Source organism: Impatiens glandulifera, chromosome 7, assembly GCF_907164915.1.
Source record: "Impatiens glandulifera chromosome 7, dImpGla2.1, whole genome shotgun sequence".
Classification (NCBI taxonomy): Eukaryota; Viridiplantae; Streptophyta; class Magnoliopsida; order Ericales; family Balsaminaceae; genus Impatiens; species Impatiens glandulifera.
Window position 1 is genome coordinate 315,478 of NC_061868.1, and position 18,904 is coordinate 334,381.

Below are 18,904 nucleotides of genomic sequence, written 5' to 3' on the forward strand. Positions count from 1 at the left end.
TGCTTAATTTTTAAAGTGTCCGGATTGGCGGGTCGAGAGCTGTGGTTAATTTGGATACTTGGGTCGGATTGTGGGTTGACCCGTTTTTAAATTTAAAACGGTTAAAAATAAAATTAAAAATGCTAAAGGTATGTTTCGAACTTGCAACCTAACAAAACAAGTACAACTCTTTAACCAACTAGGCTACAAAGACTTTATATTTTAAATTCAACACCAAATTTGATAAACGCGGGACGTTTTAATATTAATATAAGTTCAACTTTTTAACTAACTAATCTATATATATATAATGATGCTTAATTTTTAAAGTGTCCGGATTGCCGGGTCGAGAGCTGTGGTTAATTTGGATACTTGGGTCGGATTGTGGGTTGACCCGTTTTTAAATTTAAAACGGTTAAAAATAAAATTAAAAATGCTAGAGGTATGTTTCGAACTTGCAACCTAACAAAACAAGTACAACTCTTTAACCAACTAGGCTACAAAGACTTTATATTTTAAATTCAACACCAAATTTGATAAACGCGGGACGTTTTAATATTAATATAAGTTCAACTTTTTAACTAACTAATCTATATATATATAATAATGCTTAATTTTTAAAGTGTCCGGATTGGCGGGTCGAGAGCTGTGGTTAATTTGGATACTTGGGTCGGATTGTGGGTTGACCCGTTTTTAAATTTAAAACGGTTAAAAATAAAATTAAAAATTTTAGAGGTATGTTTCGAAATTGCAACCTAACAAAACAAGTACAACTCTTTAACCAACTAGGTTACAAAGACTTTATATTTTAAATTCAACACCAAATTTGATAAACGCGGGACGTTTTAATATTAATATAAGTTCAACTTTGTAACTAACTAATCTATATAGGTGTTGAGTAAATGGATACTTGGGTCGGATTGTGGGTTGACCCACCCATAAACTTAAAACGGTTAAAAATAAAATAAAAAATGTTATCCGTAATTTTTTTTCACGATTTTTATATTAATACTCGTGCAAATGCACGGGAAAAATGCTAGTTTCTATGAAAGTGGACTTTCATTTTTTTACAGTTTTATTAAGGTGTAAATTCAATAATATTATTCTATATTAATAAGTAAATATAAAAAATAATTCAGTTGACTTCTTTTATTCTACACAAGTATAAGCAAGCTCATCTCTTATAGAACTCTTCTCTAAATTGCAATTAGAAAATTATGAATTTATTAGTTATAAAAAAAATAAATATAAACTTTATAGTATCACTGGCTATTGATTGAAGATGAGCAAGGTGCTGAGGTTTGATGGACTATGAGTCCATTAATTTAATTGAACTTGTTTACTAAAAAAATTAACTTATTCATGGCTTAATTAAGGATTGATCAAAATAAATGAACTTATATACTTAAAAAACAATAATAATAGTTATAATAATTAAATGTTTTAAATATCTATTTTTGTTTGAAATGTTCATTATATATTTATTTTTGTTTAAAATTGATCCTTATAAATTTATTTTTGTTTAAAATGGTTAAACTCTTTCAAAAAGTATAAAATGAAAAACTTAACTCCATGTATAAACCATTCTTATTATATAATCGAAATTTGAACCTTTTGATACAAATTTAAAATCATCGATCACCTAAGTTTTCAACTATGTTGTATTTCTCAGATTTGATTAGAGCATATTTTTGACTAATAAACTCATTTTATCTTTAAATCAAATTATACTCATTCTCACTAGGGATATAACCGTCCTTTTGGTGTAAGACTTGCATAGCCGACCGATTCAAATATATTACGGGTTTTGTATTACAATTTCATATTTTATATTTCGTAATTCCTATCATATTATTTACATTTTAATTATATGACTATTAGACACCTTCTCTTCTTTTAACATCAATATTCTTTATGTTTTATAGATGATTTTGAAGGCACAACACAAACACATAATATCTAAATATGGAAAAAATGCATGAGTAACAAACTCATCGTCACCTTAATTTGCAGCATCGTTGTCTAGAAATGGAACAAAACTCATGCGTCGTCGTTTGTGAATGGAGTTGAAGAATTCATTTCAAGACAAATTTAAAAGTTTTGTCAGCAGTATGACTTAAAAATATAAAAAACGGATATAACATATATAAAAGGAGTTTGTGCATATTTTCAACACAAATTAACGATTTTATAATATTTTAAATTATTCTATATATTTAATATATATTTAGGATATAAATTTAAAAAACAAAAAAATGTATAAATGAACAATTTCAAACAAAAATAAATAGATGTAAAACGAACAATTTCAAACAAAAATATATTTATAAGAAATAATTTAAAACAAAATAATGTATAGAGATAAATTTCAAACTTAATTAAATGTATAGTGAGCCTTTATCATAAATTAAATCAATGATGTTTGTTAAAAAAAAAAAAGTTGATAAAAACATTTTTATAACTTAATTTAAAATTTTATTAAAAAAATCAAATTTTCACCTACTAAATTTCAACTATTGCAATTACATATATAAAAACAAACAAAATTGCTCTAAGACTGTTTATTTTAACAGTTTTTTAAAAATGTTTATTAGAGTACCAAATTTTACTTTTCAAATAAGCCATGCTCAATAATACTTAATATTTTAAGTAGTTTAATAACATTTAACTTATTCTTAAGTCACTATGATTATTTATTCAAATTTTACACTCAAACTATATATTCACAATTGCAGTTTATTCTTAATGCAATCAAATCAAACTAACCCTAAGGAAATGAATAAAGACAACAGCCAGGTCATGTAATGAAGATATTATGAAGAGATTATTAAAAATCACATTATTTATATTACCCACCATTTTATCTTCTATATTTAAGTATTTAAATAAATATTTGGTAAGAATGATTTACCGGCATATTGGTAAAAATCAATTTGATTTACCGGCGCACATTTATGTCGGTAAAGTCTTTAATGACGCCACATTTTACAGCGCTAATTTATTTGCCGGTAATATTTGGCGGCTCATATATGCGCCGGTAAATCTCTTTTATGCGTCGATAAACATCTGTTTAGGTGTCAGTGAAAGTGGTTTTTGGTGTAGTGTAGTTTCCAACCCGTCCAACAGTTTGTAGAACATGGTCTTCCCTGCTACAACTGCCTGATCTTTAGTATAAGTATCTATCCTCTCGCAATCACATTAACGAAGAATCACTTTGTCTCGTTTTAGAACTCGTGTCTTCTTCCAATCTTCCCTATCAATGAAATGTAAAGTTCAAGGACACTTTATTGAACAAAATCGAAAAGAGTTTGTGTTGAAACAACAAAAACACCATTATAAGATATGCAAAATCAACAAGCTCTAAGTCTAATCCCTAATTTTTTATTTATTTTTAATGCATTTCATGTTATGCAACAAAGATCACAAATTACATAATATTGAAAACATGATTTTAGAGAGTCAACCAATTGAAACATGATCTTAAATATAATCTCGGAAATCTATTTAGTCACAATCCTTGAAATCAGATCTGGTTTATTTTGCATATCTTGTAATAGTCAAGTCAAACTTTGGAGTTGTTGGTAATGATGATAAGTCTTGTATATTGAATATGAAAGTTGACAAATTCAATTCATATTTGAATAAGTGAAATTGAGTTTATATTAACTTTTTAAAATAAAATATGAACTAAAATCCTGTCATTTTTAAAACACTACAATTATTCATTCCATCAAAATCATTCAAAACATTATTATACACATTTACATTATTCTTACAAAAAAATTTCAATATGAAGTACTAACTACTAAACAATAATGATAACCCAAATATTTTAGCCACTTTTTTCTAAATAAAAACAGCCCTAGTACTTACTTTCTTCGTCTAAGGCATCCATTTTTTGATCCTACCATTTGGACACTGCCTTATTTCAATGATATCCAATGAAATGCGTCAAAGGTAAATAAGTGGAAGATGGTTCTTTTATTTTTTTTGGTAGGATCGAACTAACCATCATTTTCGGTCTTCAATTCTTGTGGCATCCCTGCCACCGCGTTCTCACCGAGAAGAATCGCCGCCACCTCTCGCATGGTAGGTCGCCGGAGTGGATCAGGATGACAACAAGCCAATCCAAGTTTCAGCATCCCCTCCATCTCCTCCGGTGGGAATTCCCCTTTAATCCTCTTATCAGCAGCCTCCCAAATCTTCCCTTCCGAATACTTCTTCCTCACAATATCTATAAGCACCACATCCTCCTCTCTTTCCACCGTCACATCCACCGGTCTTCGCCCACAAGCCACCTCCAAAATCACAACTCCAAAACTATAAACATCGCTCGCAGCCGTAGGCGTCGCCACCGTAGCAAGCTCCGGTGCTAAATAACCTAAAGTCCCCACCACTCTAGTCGTAGTCGGCACCTCCCCGTGCGTGTACAGCTTCGCAAGTCCAAAATCACCCAATCTTCCCCTCGTTTCACCGTCTAACAAAATATTACTAGATTTAATATCTCTATGAATCACCATCTGATCCCAACCGTGATGAAGATAATTCAACCCTTCCGCTACGTCGGAGAGAACTCTCCGACGACCTTCCCATCCCATAACCTGTTGAGGTTTATCGAAAATCCAACGAGAAAGACAACCATTAGGCATGAAATCGTAAACAAGCATTAATTCGTTCCCTTTTCTACACCATCCTCGTAGCTGCACTAGATTCTTGTGTTGTAACCTTCCCATACTCGAGATTTCCGCCATGAATTCCTTCATACCTTGCTTCGAATCATGATTTACACACTTCACCGCCACTTCCACGTTGTTCGCTAATGTTCCTTTGTAAACTTTACCAAAACCCCCTACTCCGAGAAGCTCGTCGTTAGAGAATCCGTTCGTAGCCTGGCTTAGCTCTTCATAAGAGAATCGATGAGGCCAGTATTCCAACTCCCAATCTTCTATTTCTTCTTTTTTCTCTTCTTGAATGAATTTTTTCCAAATCCAGTAACCAAGTATAAGGCAAGTAAGAAGGAAGAAGAGAACTGACCCAACTATAATACCAGCGGTGGCACCTCTAGAAAGAGCAGACGAACTCGGCTGCGGCCTGAAGACAGGCAAATCGGTAGTGTTAATATCTCTGGAAATCCCTCCATCATTGTTAAAGCTCCAAGCTAGAATCCTCGACGGTCCAATCCAAGTCGTTATGGAAGCAGAGAATCCAACGAACATCTCAGTAGATACATAATTAGCAATCACTGGATCTTTAAAAGTCAAAAGAGGCATAGAAGGGCGAGACATACCAATCGGAGCAATTGTAACATTAATTTCGAATTCAGTACCGTCAAACTCGATCCAGGCACGAATATTCTGTCCACTTCGCATAATAATCTCCACGAATCCGCCTGACGAGTTGTAATATCCAGCGGTTGCTGTTTTAGCCGATTCGATATTGTTGAGGTCGATTCCGATGTGGTTATCATCTGGATCGTTGAATTCGACATTACGGCCGGTATCGAACTCGACAGCTAGTAGAGGTGCGACAGTTGGTACGGTGGCGTTGGAGAAGACACCTAAGTATTGACCGGCGATTGCGCCTTGTGGATCGGTGGTGTTGGAGAGGACGAAACAGAGACCGAAGCCGGGACTGGAACTGATTTCAGGTAAGATGGAGAAGATGAAAGAGGTGGAGAAAGTGGAAAGAGTTGATGAATTTGGAGAAGATCTGATGGGGATTGGGGTTTGGTAGAAGGCTCGGCCTCTTGAATTAGAGTTTATGGTGTTTGTGAGTCGGATTGTTCGTGAGTCGATTTGAGCGTCTTCTCGGAGATTGATGACGGATGAAGAATTGGCGGTGAAGGAATTGATAAGGAAATCAATGGCAGAAATGGAAGGAAGAATGGTGAAGAAGAAGAAGAAGATGATCGGAAAAGATGAAACCATCCTTAACCCTTTTCGTCGCCGGCGGCGGAGGCGGGGATCGTCTGCTGCTAACATTTATTTTGATTTTTTGCATCACTTGATAATATATATATATAGTATTCTGTGGATAATAAATAAATATAAATCCAATGTTTTTTCTTTCTATGGTCATACTTTCATTAATTTTTACATTTACTAGCATTTAGCCCGTGCATTTGCACGAGTAATAATATAAAAAACCGTGAAAAAATTTACGGATAACATTTTTAATTTTATTTTTAACCGTTTTAAGTTTATAGGTGGGTCAATACATAATCCGACCCAAGTATCCATTTACTCAACATCATTATATATTAGTTAGTTAAAAAGTTGAACTTATATTAATATTAAAACGTCCCGCATTTATCAAATTTGGTGTTTGAAGTTAAAACATAAAGTCTTTGTAGCCTAGTTGGTTAAAGAGTTGTACTTGTTTTGTTAGGTTGAAGTTCGAAACATACCTCTAGCTTTTTAAATTTTATTTTTAACCGTTTTAAATTTAAAAATGGGTAAACCCACAATCCGACCCAAGTATCCAAATTAACCACAGCTCTCGACACGGCAATCCGGACACTTTAAAAATTAAGCATCATTATATATATATAGATTAGTTAGTTAAAAAGTTGAACTTATATTAATGTTAAAACACCCCGCGTTTATCAAATTTGGTGTTTAATTTAAAATATAAAGTCTTTGTAGCCTAGTTGGTTAAAGAGTTGTACTTGTTTTGTTAGGTTGCAAGTTTGAAACATACCTCTAGCATTTTTAATTTTATTTTTAACCGTTTTAAATTTAAAAACGGGTAAACCCACAATCCGACCCAAGTATCCAAATTAACCACAGCTCTCGACCCGGCAATCCGGACACTTTAAAAATTAAGCATCATTATATATATATATAGATTTGTCAACTTTTCTTTATCAACTTAACCTAATACATATATATATTTTAAATTATCTTCGAGGCTATAAATTCTAAATTTGGGGTGAAGGTGTCCCGTCATTATTTATTATTATTATTTATGTTAGGGGTATAATTTTTAAATAATTCTCATCATTTTTTAATATATATATATATATATGATTTTTTTTTTAAAATATTATTATTATTATCAAACTAGTTTGTTAAGAAATGAAATTGAAACTATTTTTAGATATTAGAAAATGAAGTAAACATAATTCATTAGATTCAGTCAAAAACTTTTTTTATAATATTCAAAATCTCAAAATTGATTATTACTAAAAACATTTTAAATTTATTATCACTAAAAACACTTTAAATTGAAATTAATATTATAACTATAAAGTTTAAGAAATCAAAATAAGTCACTTTTCCTTTGTGACCTTAATTAACCTAATATATATTTAAAATTATCTTTCAGTGGTATAGATTCTAAACTTTAGAACAAGTTATTATTATTATTAAACTAGTTCATCAAGAAATATAATTAAAACCATTTTTAGAGTTTAAAAAATAAAGTAAATATAATTTTCACTACATTTTTTGTTTAAAATATTCAAAATTTAATATTTACTAAAAACATTTTAAATTAAAATTGTGATAGTTACTATAAACTTATGAGTCTTTCTTAAACTAAAAAAGAAAGTTCAATAGATTAATTAAAAATTATTATCAAACTAGTATTCAAGAAATGTAATTGTAATCATTTTTTGAATTTAGGAAATGAAGCAAACATAATTCATTAGATTCAGTCAAAAAAATTGTCTAAAATATTCAAAATCTCACAAATCATTATAACTAAAAAATAAACTTTAAAATGAAATTGGGATTATAAGTTTATAACTATAAAGTTATTATTGTTCCTTAAACTAAAAATAACAAAATAAGTTTTCTTATTTGTCACTTTTCTTTATAACCTTAACCTAATATTAAATTATCTTTCAAGGTATAAATTCTAAACTTTGGAACTAAGTTGTTATTATTATTAAACTAGTTCATCAAGAAATATAATTGAAATCATCTGGTTTATTTTGCATATCTTGTATTAGTCAAGTCAAACTTTTAGAGTTAAAAAAATAAAATAAACATAATTCATTACATTTAGGAAGAAAATTGTGTTTAAAATATTCAAAATTTAATTCTCCCTGAAACATTTTAAATTGAAATTAGGATCATTATAATGAACTTCATATCATTTCTTAAAACTAAAAAGAGTACAATAAACCATTTAAGGAATCAAGATAAGTTTTTTTCTTATTTGTTTACCTATATTTTGGGGGCATATTTTTTTTTAATCAAATTCTAAGTCTCAATAACTTATTTACCTTTGAAAAAATGAAATATCACAACACTTCAGTAGTTCCTTTTCAGTTAAAATATATTGGAACGAGTATTTGTATATATACTGGAGGTTAACCATTAATGTTGTCTTTAGGATTCTAAAAAGAGTTTCGTCAAGTCATTTCAATGGACATGAATCTAACTCTCTAATTTTTCTCTATGTTTGGTCCTTGGTTTGGAATTGGACAATGTTTTTTCTTGATCCCAATATTTAGATTAATCTTATGTTTATTGTGGGCGATATTATGTTTAGTAGAATTTTAAAAATCTTGGTGGTCATGTATGTAAATCCCCGCCAATTTAGTGCACATTTCATTTATGCAATGACGGACCTATATTATTATTATTATTATTATTATTATTATTATTATTATATATATATATATATATATATATATATGAGTAATGATAGGGGGAGCGAAAAATATGTAGCGAATGGGGCAGCGAACTACGTGGAGTGCTGATTAGACTGCTGACTCATTATTTATTTATTTCTCTTTTATATTTATTAATAATATTCTCTCTCTTCTTATTAATTACATTTTCTCCCTCTCCCTCTTAAATAAGACGCATTCAATAAAAATATTAATTTTTTATTGTTAAAAAACACTTAATAATCTATCTCTTTAATATTTATTATTATAAATATATTTTTTTAAATTATTGTAAATGTCACTATAAACGCGCATTTTAATTATTTTTCTCTCTCAATAATTTGTTTTCTTTTATTTATTGAAAAATATAAATTTTATTTTCAATAATAAAAATGACTCAAATTAAAATAAATAATAATTAATCGTGTTACAAACTACTAATATTCAAGATAGATACAACTCAAATCACCAACAACTAATATTCAACATAAATAAAATACCACTAAGAGAGAATAACTAACATGGTGTGCAAGTTGAATGTTGTTGATTGAGTTTCTAATAAATCCCGAAGATGAACTGACATGAAAAGAAAGAGATTTTTAAGGAGAGAAAAGAGAGAGAAATAACACTTAAGAGTTTAAAAAAGAGAATCAATCCGTTGAAATGATTAATAATTTTTGTTTTTATTATTAATATATATTATTAAATGGATATATGATAAAATTAATTAATTGAATTAAAAAATATTTTTTTTATTCTCTTATATATAAATTTTAATTAACACAATTAATTATTATTTATTTTAATTTGAGTCATTTTTATTATTGAAAATAAAATTTATATTTTTCAATAAATAAAAGAAAACAAATTATTGAGAGAGAAAAATAATTAAAATGCGTGTTTATAGTGACATTTACAATAATTTAAAAAAAAAGAATATTTATAATAATAAATATTAAAAAGATAAATTATTAAGTGTTTTTTAATAATAAAAAATTATTATTTTTATTGAATGCGTCTTATTTAAGAGAGAGAGAGAAAAAATGTAATTAATAAGAAGAGAGAATATTATTAATAAATATAAAAGAGAAATAAATAAATAATGAGTCAGCATGTCTAATCAGCACTCCACTTAGTTCGCTGCCCCATTCGCTACATATTTTTCGCTCCCCCTATCATTACTCTATATATATATATATAACTAAGTGATTTCTGTAGATTTTGCTTGACTTCTTATATTATTTTCATAAAATCGGATAAATTTTAAATCTTAAGTCCGATATTGCGATTAAAAGAGATATAAACTTTAGATTTGTGGTTGATTCTCATTTGGTTATTGCGACATGTTTGTAGTTGAAATTTCATCTACAAATCTTCTTACATGTGTAATCTCATTTTTTATGCTTGTTTTTCTCATTTTTGTTCGGATATGTAGATAGATCATCCTCCTTTAGCATGAATCTTACAAGCATTGCCTATAAACCCTATTGTGATTAATTGTATTGTGGTCGAAATGTTTGATAAGGAGTTTTCTTTATAAAAATTATAATTATCATTTAGCATCTTCATTTTTTTGTTGTTGTTTGGTTATTTAGACTTTTTAAGTAATATTTGCTAACTCATAATATGTTTTTTTAAATATCATTCTTGCCTAGTCAACCATTAAACTAGGAAAAAAACAGCTGTGAACAATTTAATTTATTTGACTTGGCCCATCTGAAATATGAAATAGTAATATTTTTTTGAAAAGGTAAGTGATTTTTTTACTCTGGAATGGGAAATGAATTAAAAATGGATGTACAATAAAATGATTCTTGTACCAATTCCTTTAATATTTGGGGATTGAAACTCATTTTAGTCTCTCTTTTCTTTATTCTCTCCATTCCCTTTTTACTACACATCCACTCTCTCCATTATTTTTTTTATTCATCTTTTCTCTATTTTTTTTTCAAGTTCAGCATCTCATTTTCTCAGTTCTCATGTTAGTATTTATAAAAAAAACAAATATAATTTTGACTTCATATTTATTTGTTCTAATTATTTTATTTAGGGTTTTATTTTATAATTTTAACGTTTCTCGTTTCTCGATTTAAATAATTTTAATATAAGATAAATAATTTTTTACTTATTAAAATCAACTATAAAAATATATTAATATAAATTAAAATGTATAATATAAACCAATCAAATTATATCAACCATGATAATAATAAATAAAAATATAATAAAGAAAATAAAAAATTTAATATAAAACTTATTAATAATTTGTTTTATTTTGACTAATTATTTCTCTTTTTATATTTATTTATTTTTACATATATATATTAGATTAATTAATTTATTTATATAATTTTTAATTGAGTAACAATATGAAGAGAATAAACAAAATTAATAAATTTACAAGTATATTAATATCTATGGTTTATTTAGTATGATATTTTAATAACTATCAAAATTAATTTTATTCAAATAAATACGTGTTTTTAATTAAATTCAAATAAACACGTTAAAATTTATAATATAAACAAATTAAATATCATAATAATTAATAAATATAGATATAAAGAGAATAAAAAATTAAATATAAATTTATTAATATTTTTTTATTTTGACTAACTATTTCTCCTTTTTCTTATTTATTTATAAATATATATTGAATTAATTGATTTATTTATATATTTTTTAAATGAGTAATAATAAGAAAAAAATACAAAAAATTAATAAAGTTTATAACTATATTAAATTAAAGAGAATATAGAATTAAATATAAAACTTATTAATATTTTTTTATTTTCACAAAATTATTTTTATATATATATATATTGATTTATATGTTTTTTAAATGAGTAATAATAAAAAATTAATAAAGTTTATAAATATATTAAATTATAAATATATAAAAATTAAATATAAAATTTATTAACTATTACAAATAATATCATTAATAGTGATTCTTCCACCAAAACCAAACACTATCAATGGTAATGGTAATTATAACATGTTTTAATCAAACACTACATTTTTATCAATCATACACATTCTCATTTCACGCATTTATCAATCACATTCCTATTTCGATTTCTTTATTTGAACCAAGCGCACTCTGAGTTTCAAGAAACGAAACTAGACAAGCTATAACTTTATTGAAAACATCAAATGAGTTTCAAGCAAACAAACTGAATTACAAAATAAACAAAACAACAAACACACAAACAAATTCTACCAAATTTTGGATTTATTTTTCCTTGTAACAATTTTAAAAGGGATATTTCATCTTTGACTTAGCTTTAAATTATTTTCATTCTCCGGAATTCCTCTCCAAGTTTATATTAGTGCATTTCCATATGTGACTATGTCTTCCCAGACAATTTTTCTCTGATCTTTGATTTGTACTAGATATTGTAGACCAGGGCTCCAAATAAGCATTTGAACACATTTGCGTAGAAGTTGTCGCCCTTAACCTTTCTCATTAACCGTTCTCTTATTTTATTTCATGTACCTGAGAAATTTGAAATATTCATATTCTTTGCAAATTTGCACCAGAGCTGAGATACAAACGAGCACTCCCTAAACAAGTGATTAATGAATTCCTCATCCGTTGTACAAATTTGACAATTAACGTCTGGAATATTTATGTATTTCCTGATTCTATATTTTGTCGTCAATCTTTTCTTGTATGTCAGCCAAATGATGAATTGGTGTCGAAGAATAATCTTTGTAAACCAGACAATTTTATGCCAATCGATTACTTCTTCCTTTGTTCTAAAAATTTTCCAAGATTTTCCCGTTACAAACTTTCCATTTGTTTTAGTTTCTCAACTTTTAGTATCAATCATTTTATTCAACTGCATATTGCTAATCAAACTTAATATTTTTCTTCTTTCTGGTATGCTCATCAAGATTGAGTTACATCTTCCATCTTTTATGTCTATGATTAATGATAAAAGACTCTTCCCTCATAATGGGCTTGTTTGAAATTTTTCTTTGAAATTTTTCTCTAAGAATTAGTGGATTATTTTCTAGTGATGGATGATGCCAGAATAATACTTCTCTTCTCTTCCATTGCATATACTGAATTTCATCGTCATATAAGCCTCCTTTTGGATCTTATCACTTCTTTAATGACCCTGTCATTTGCTCCTTGATTATGCATGTTCAAATGTCAGTGATCATTTTGTCCCATTCTTTAATACTGATTTGGAGGATAGGTAAAGAGATCTCTACTGAACAATAAATTGTCTTTCCATTTTCTTCTAAACAAAAAAATCATTTACATGTTCTTTACAATCACGAATTTTATCCCAATAATAAAACTCATCGAAACAAATATAATCGAGCTTATCGATAAACTAAAACTAACTGTTTGAAATCTTTTCATCCAACATTTAATTTTATAAGTTAGTGTACAAACCAACTTAACTAACTATTATTGAACTTAGTTTTTCAAATTAGATCTTATGCTATTAATATTATATATATATATATATATATTTCAAACTCTAAATCCTAAATTTTGTGAGAAATTATAGAGGGCTAGGAGGTATCCACAAATTTAGTTTTCATAATATAAAAGAATTAAAAAATATATATAAAAATTATTATTTATCATTTATGATAAATAATAAATGTAGGATTTAACCGATCAGTTTGTGTAAGTACATTAAAGAGAATAATATTATTTATCTAGAGATTAATTAGACTTTGTTGGATATGAACTTTACAAATAACTTCGTATAAATCAAACATTATTTTATTGTCACTCATTAATCAACTCAATTTATTAATCAAAATATTAAAATACTTTATATTATAAATTATTATTTATTTTATTTATATTTATCAAAATTCTTTAAAAAAATTTCTCTACAAAATTGTTACTTCCTCAAAATCATCCCGAACTTCTTTAAAAAAAAATATGACATAATTCTTAAAAAAAATTATGTAATTTATTTTTTATAATTTTATAAAATAGACACAAAAAAAAAACTTAGGTTAATTAATCTGTTTCATTTATAAATTTTCAAAAAAAAAAAATAAGTCCACCAAAACTTCAAATCTTAAAACTGTCCAATATTTTACAATAACTTGACTTAATCAATTATCATTTTGTTACTTCTCTTAATTTATGAATTAAAATATTAAAATAGTATATATTTTAAATTATTATTTTTTATTTTATAATTATATATTAATATTTTTTTCTAAAAATCACAACATATTATTATTTTTTAAATAACTCAATTCATTCTAAAAAAAACTAACAAGCCCTTAGATTTTTAGGATTTTACAAAAAAATATCTTAAAAAAAATAGTCTAATATAAAAATAAAGTAAGTTATTTATGATGAATTATTAAAATGTCTTATAAAATTTTAAATTTAATAAAAATATTTTAATATTTTAATTAATAAATTAAATAATTTGATATTTATAATACTACACTAAAATATATATATATATATATAATATAATATTAATATATTCTAATTATAAAATAACTTCATTTATTAATTAAAATAATAATATATTCTTATTAAATTTAAATATAATAATTTTTTACTTAAGAAAATCCTTTGAATAATTTTCAATATCCTGGTCTCCTATTTTTGCATGAGCTTTAACCCTCGGTTTCTTAGGAAGGGGCATTACTACAAGGTCAAATGTCTTTTCTCTTTTCCTTATTATTATTTTTCGGTTCTTTTCATTCTTTTTAATTTTTTTAAATAACCTCAGGCCTAATAATAGTTTGTAAGTAGATGGGAATTTAGATTATAATTGAGTTGCTTTCAAAAATATGACATAATTCTTAAAAAAAAATTATGTAATTTAATTTTTTTAATTTTAGAAAATAGATACAAGTTTAGGTTAATTAATCTGTTTCATTTATAAATTTTCTAAAAAAATATTAAATCCATCAAAACTTCAAATTCTAAAATTTTTTAATGTTATATAATAACTTGACTTAATCAATTATCATTTTATCACCTCTCTTAATTTATGAATTAAAATAGTATATATTTTAAATTATTATTTTTTATTTTATAATTATATATTAATTTATTTTATTTTATTTTTTATTAAAAATCATCACATATTTTATTTTTTAAATAACTCAATTCATTCTAAAAAAACTAACAAACCCTTAGGTTTTTAGGATTTAAAAAAATATCTAAAAAAACGTCTAATAAAAAAATAAAATAAGTTATTTATGATTTTTTATGATAAATTATTAAAATATCTTATAAAATTTTAAATTTAATAAAAATATTTTAATTAATAAATTAAATAATTTGATATTTACAATATAGTGACACTGATAAAAATAAAATAAATATATTTAATTATAAAATAAATTTATTTATTAATTAAAATAATGAAATATAATAATTTTTTACTTAAGAAAATCCTTTGAATAATGTTCAATAACCTGGTCTCCTATTTTTGATGAGCTTTTAACAGTCGGTTTCTTAGGAAGGGGCATTCATTAATACAAGGTCAAATGTCTTTTCCCTTTTCCTTATTATTATTAAAAAATATATAATTGTGATAATTTTTCAAATTATTAGAAATTTTATTTGATTTTATTTTGGTAAAAAGAGAGAAAAAAAAAGAAAAGAATATTATAGAATATTCTTATAATAGAGAGGCTTCTACTACGAAAGCGGCGTGTCGTTTTGGCATAGTCTTGAACGAACGGCCCGACTAGTCCGCGATTAGTCCTCAGTCCTCCCTCACCTATATATATATATTTGAAACTCTTTCTTCTTCTTTTTTTAAATAAAATCAAAGTGCCGATTCGATCATATTCCAAAAACACCACGATGAAATCGATCAATTCATCATCATCATCATCAGGTTCCAAAAACAAATCATCAATCAAGTTTGTATACAGTTATGGCGGAAAGATCCTTCCTCGTCGACATTCCGACGCTCAACTTCTCCTCCGCTACGTCGGCGGCCACATAAGAATCCTCTCCGTCGATCGTTTCATAACAATCTCAGGTAATTAACTACTACTACTACTTATTTTGATCTTAATTATTTTGGCTTTTGGGACCGATTGCCTTAATTAGATTTGGATTTGGATTTGGACTATTACAGATCTGATGATGAAATTTGAAGATTCGTGTGGATTTTCTGTGAATTTGAAATGTAAACTTCCAAACGAAGATCTAGATGTGCTTGTTTCCATCACTTCTGACGAAGACCTAGCTAACATTATCGAAGAATACGTTCGAGCTTCATCGGTATCGAATAAGGAATTGAAGATTAGAGCGATTCTGTTTCCTAATTTAAAGTCTGTTAATAAAAAGGTTCATGTTCATCCGCTGCCGCCGCCGCCGCCTGTTTCTTCTTCTTGTTGTTCCAGAGTTGGTTCATCCTCAGGAAGTACTATTGCATCAGTACTGTCGTCGTCGTCGTTGGCAATTGGATTTCCGTTTCAACGCAATATTCCTTGCTGCTTCGGAGAGGGAAACTTTGCTCGATCCAACATCAGTATTCCTCCATGGAGTCATCATCATCATAACAACAGATTCAATTTAGCCTAACCTAGCTAGCTAGAAACTCATGTGGAATTCAATCCTGATTAAGTTCATATTACTATATATTAGTTAGGAATTAAGATGATGAGATGAAGATTTGGAATGTAATTTTTTGATTCTTTTTTTTGCAAAGAAGATTGTTTACATGTGAATATCTTAATAATATTGAAATTTCAAAGCCACTGTGTGTTCTTCATTTTGCTACCTGCCGCCTTCTTTGTTTGTTATTATTATTTCAAAATCAAAAGGAAGAAGACATTATTGACTGATTATTCAGGTAGGTAGGTAGGTAGGTGCTGATCAAGGCAAATTGCTAGGTCAACCAACAGGAGATTGGTTCTGAAGACGAGTTTCTAGGCAAGTTTATGGCTGAAAATTATTAAGTCTAAATTATATATATTTATTAATTCAAACCATTATATTATTTATAATTTATGTTATTTATTTATAATAATACTATTTTATTTATTTTCCCTAAAATCTCTAATTTGTTATTTTTTAATATTTTAAAAAAAATTATTCTTATGATTAACTAAGTGATGCAAAAATTAAATAAAAATATATATTATATTTAGATGAAATATAATTTAGAGAAAAAATAAATTAAAAATTATATTTTTAATTAGATAGTTTGAATAATCTTAATCCAACAAATTTAACTCAACTCAATCTTAATCTAATCTAAAATATTCAATCTGAATTAATATTTTGAAGTAGTTTGGATAACTCACCCTAATCAAGTTAATACACCATAATCAGTTAATACAAGATCAATCAAAAGGATAAACATACTATTCCATGCATCACTTTATTCAATAAAATTTAATTGAAATTAAATATTCAAGAATAAATTATTTATAATTTTTTGTTTCCTAATTAAGGATATTAATAATAATTACTATTCATGAAAAATGATACTACAATGGGTCTCGTTTGATCTTTGGGGTTTTGGGGTTTTATCCCAAAACCCAACAATCCCATCATCAATCAAATTAACACTTTTATTAATTAAAATACCCAAATTATCCTTACTTAAATATTTTATTTTATATTCATAAATATATATATATATATATATATATCTTATATTATTTTATTACATTATAAACTTTATTTTAATATAAATTAAATTAATAAATTATTTTATTTAAAAAAATTATATTAAATATAAATAAGTTTAAAATATAAATAAAATTATAACATTCTATATTATCTAATATATCATTTAAATTTTAAATAGTGTAAATAAATAATTATTTTAAAAAATAAAGTGACATATATTTAAATAAAAATATTTATAACATTAATTTTATGTAAAAAAATTATATTAATTATATTAAATAAAAATAAATACACAATATAAATAAAATTATAATCTATTATATTATTTTTTGTAATATTTGAATTATAATAGTAGTTATTTATAAATATTTAAAAAAAAATTATTTATATATTAATAAAAGTTAATATTAATATATATATATATAGTTTTTTAATATTTATTTTATTATATTTAAAATTTTATTTAATATAATATTGTTTTATTAAATATAGAGAGGGAGAGGGAGAGGGAGAGGGAGAGGGAGAGGGAGAGGGAGAGGGAGAGGGAGAGGGAGAGAGATAGAGGGGAGAGAGATGAGATAAAGGAAGGGTATAATAGGAATAAAATTAAAAAAACCTAATTTTTTATCATTTTCATCACACAAGGGTTATTTGGAAAAAACTCAGAATTTATCCAAATAACCCATTTATCAAACAAGACCCAAATTTTGATTCCTCTAACCAGACCCAAATTTTCTTCAAAAATAATAAACAAGAACAATTTTATATTATAATTAACAAATATATATATATATATATATATATATATATATAATGTACGGTTTAATGTTGATACATAATTTGGCTTCGAATTCAAATCGGGGCAAAGTCTAGCTGCCCTTATCATAGAGCTGACCCTGACCATAGTCCTAAGTCTTAACTACCCCAAATACTCGGATATAGTGAGAGGTCAAAGTCACTCACTCTTTATTTTAATTGAAATATATGAAAACTTTGCAAATATTCCAAGATCATGTAAACCATTTTAATCACAATATTAGAAAATTAAAGGCAATGATTTGGGTTATTTAAATATATCAAATTAATCAACATTATTTCACTCTTACTCTCATTTAATCATTTATTAATCATTCAATTTATTAACAAAAATATTTAAAAAAAAGTCCATGTATTTTAAAAATGTTGAAAATTATTTAAGCACACAACGACAAAACATGACATTAAAGAAAAAATAAATAAAAAATAAAATAACTTTTCTCAATAGTTATCGAATTCGTAAATTTTTTAGAACAATAATTAACTCTCCGACAGAATATACCGATTTTCCAAAAATAAATCTCAAAAAGAGATAAAATAATAACATTATCAATGATACACATTGAATGACTATGATCATTGAAAGTTTGACGATTTATCTTAAACCATATAGTTCACCAAAATTTAATTGGGATGGTAACTCAAATATATATATATGTCATATTAGCTGCATCAATCAAAACTGTAACTACCCAAAGATTTATCACCCAATAAATTTCAGTAATATTTCACAAAAGACTCTATATGTTAGTCACCCATCGATAAGTGAGTTGCCGATACTTGCTCGTGACACATACGACAACGACTAACCATAATATAACATTTTTCATTGCATATCATCTGTACAAATTACATAGTGAATAACACTCTATCCAAATAACGAA

General features: G+C 26.2%; 2 protein-coding genes across 2 annotated transcripts; one reads left to right on the plus strand and one right to left on the minus strand.

Annotated features, from left to right (window-relative positions):
• Positions 1-3,720: 3,720 nt before the first annotated feature.
• LOC124945684 (L-type lectin-domain containing receptor kinase S.1) lies at positions 3,721-5,968 on the minus strand. The gene has a single exon (XM_047486157.1). The coding sequence runs from the start codon at positions 5,958-5,960 to the stop codon at positions 3,984-3,986; it is 1,977 nt and encodes a 658-aa protein (XP_047342113.1). The 5' UTR covers positions 5,961-5,968; the 3' UTR covers positions 3,721-3,983.
• A 9,451-nt stretch (positions 5,969-15,419) lies between these two features.
• LOC124944791 lies at positions 15,420-16,148 on the plus strand. The gene is made up of 2 exons (XM_047485133.1): positions 15,420-15,600; positions 15,700-16,148. The coding sequence occupies exons 1-2, from the start codon at positions 15,420-15,422 to the stop codon at positions 16,146-16,148; spliced, it is 630 nt and encodes a 209-aa protein (XP_047341089.1).
• Positions 16,149-18,904: the final 2,756 nt, after the last annotated feature.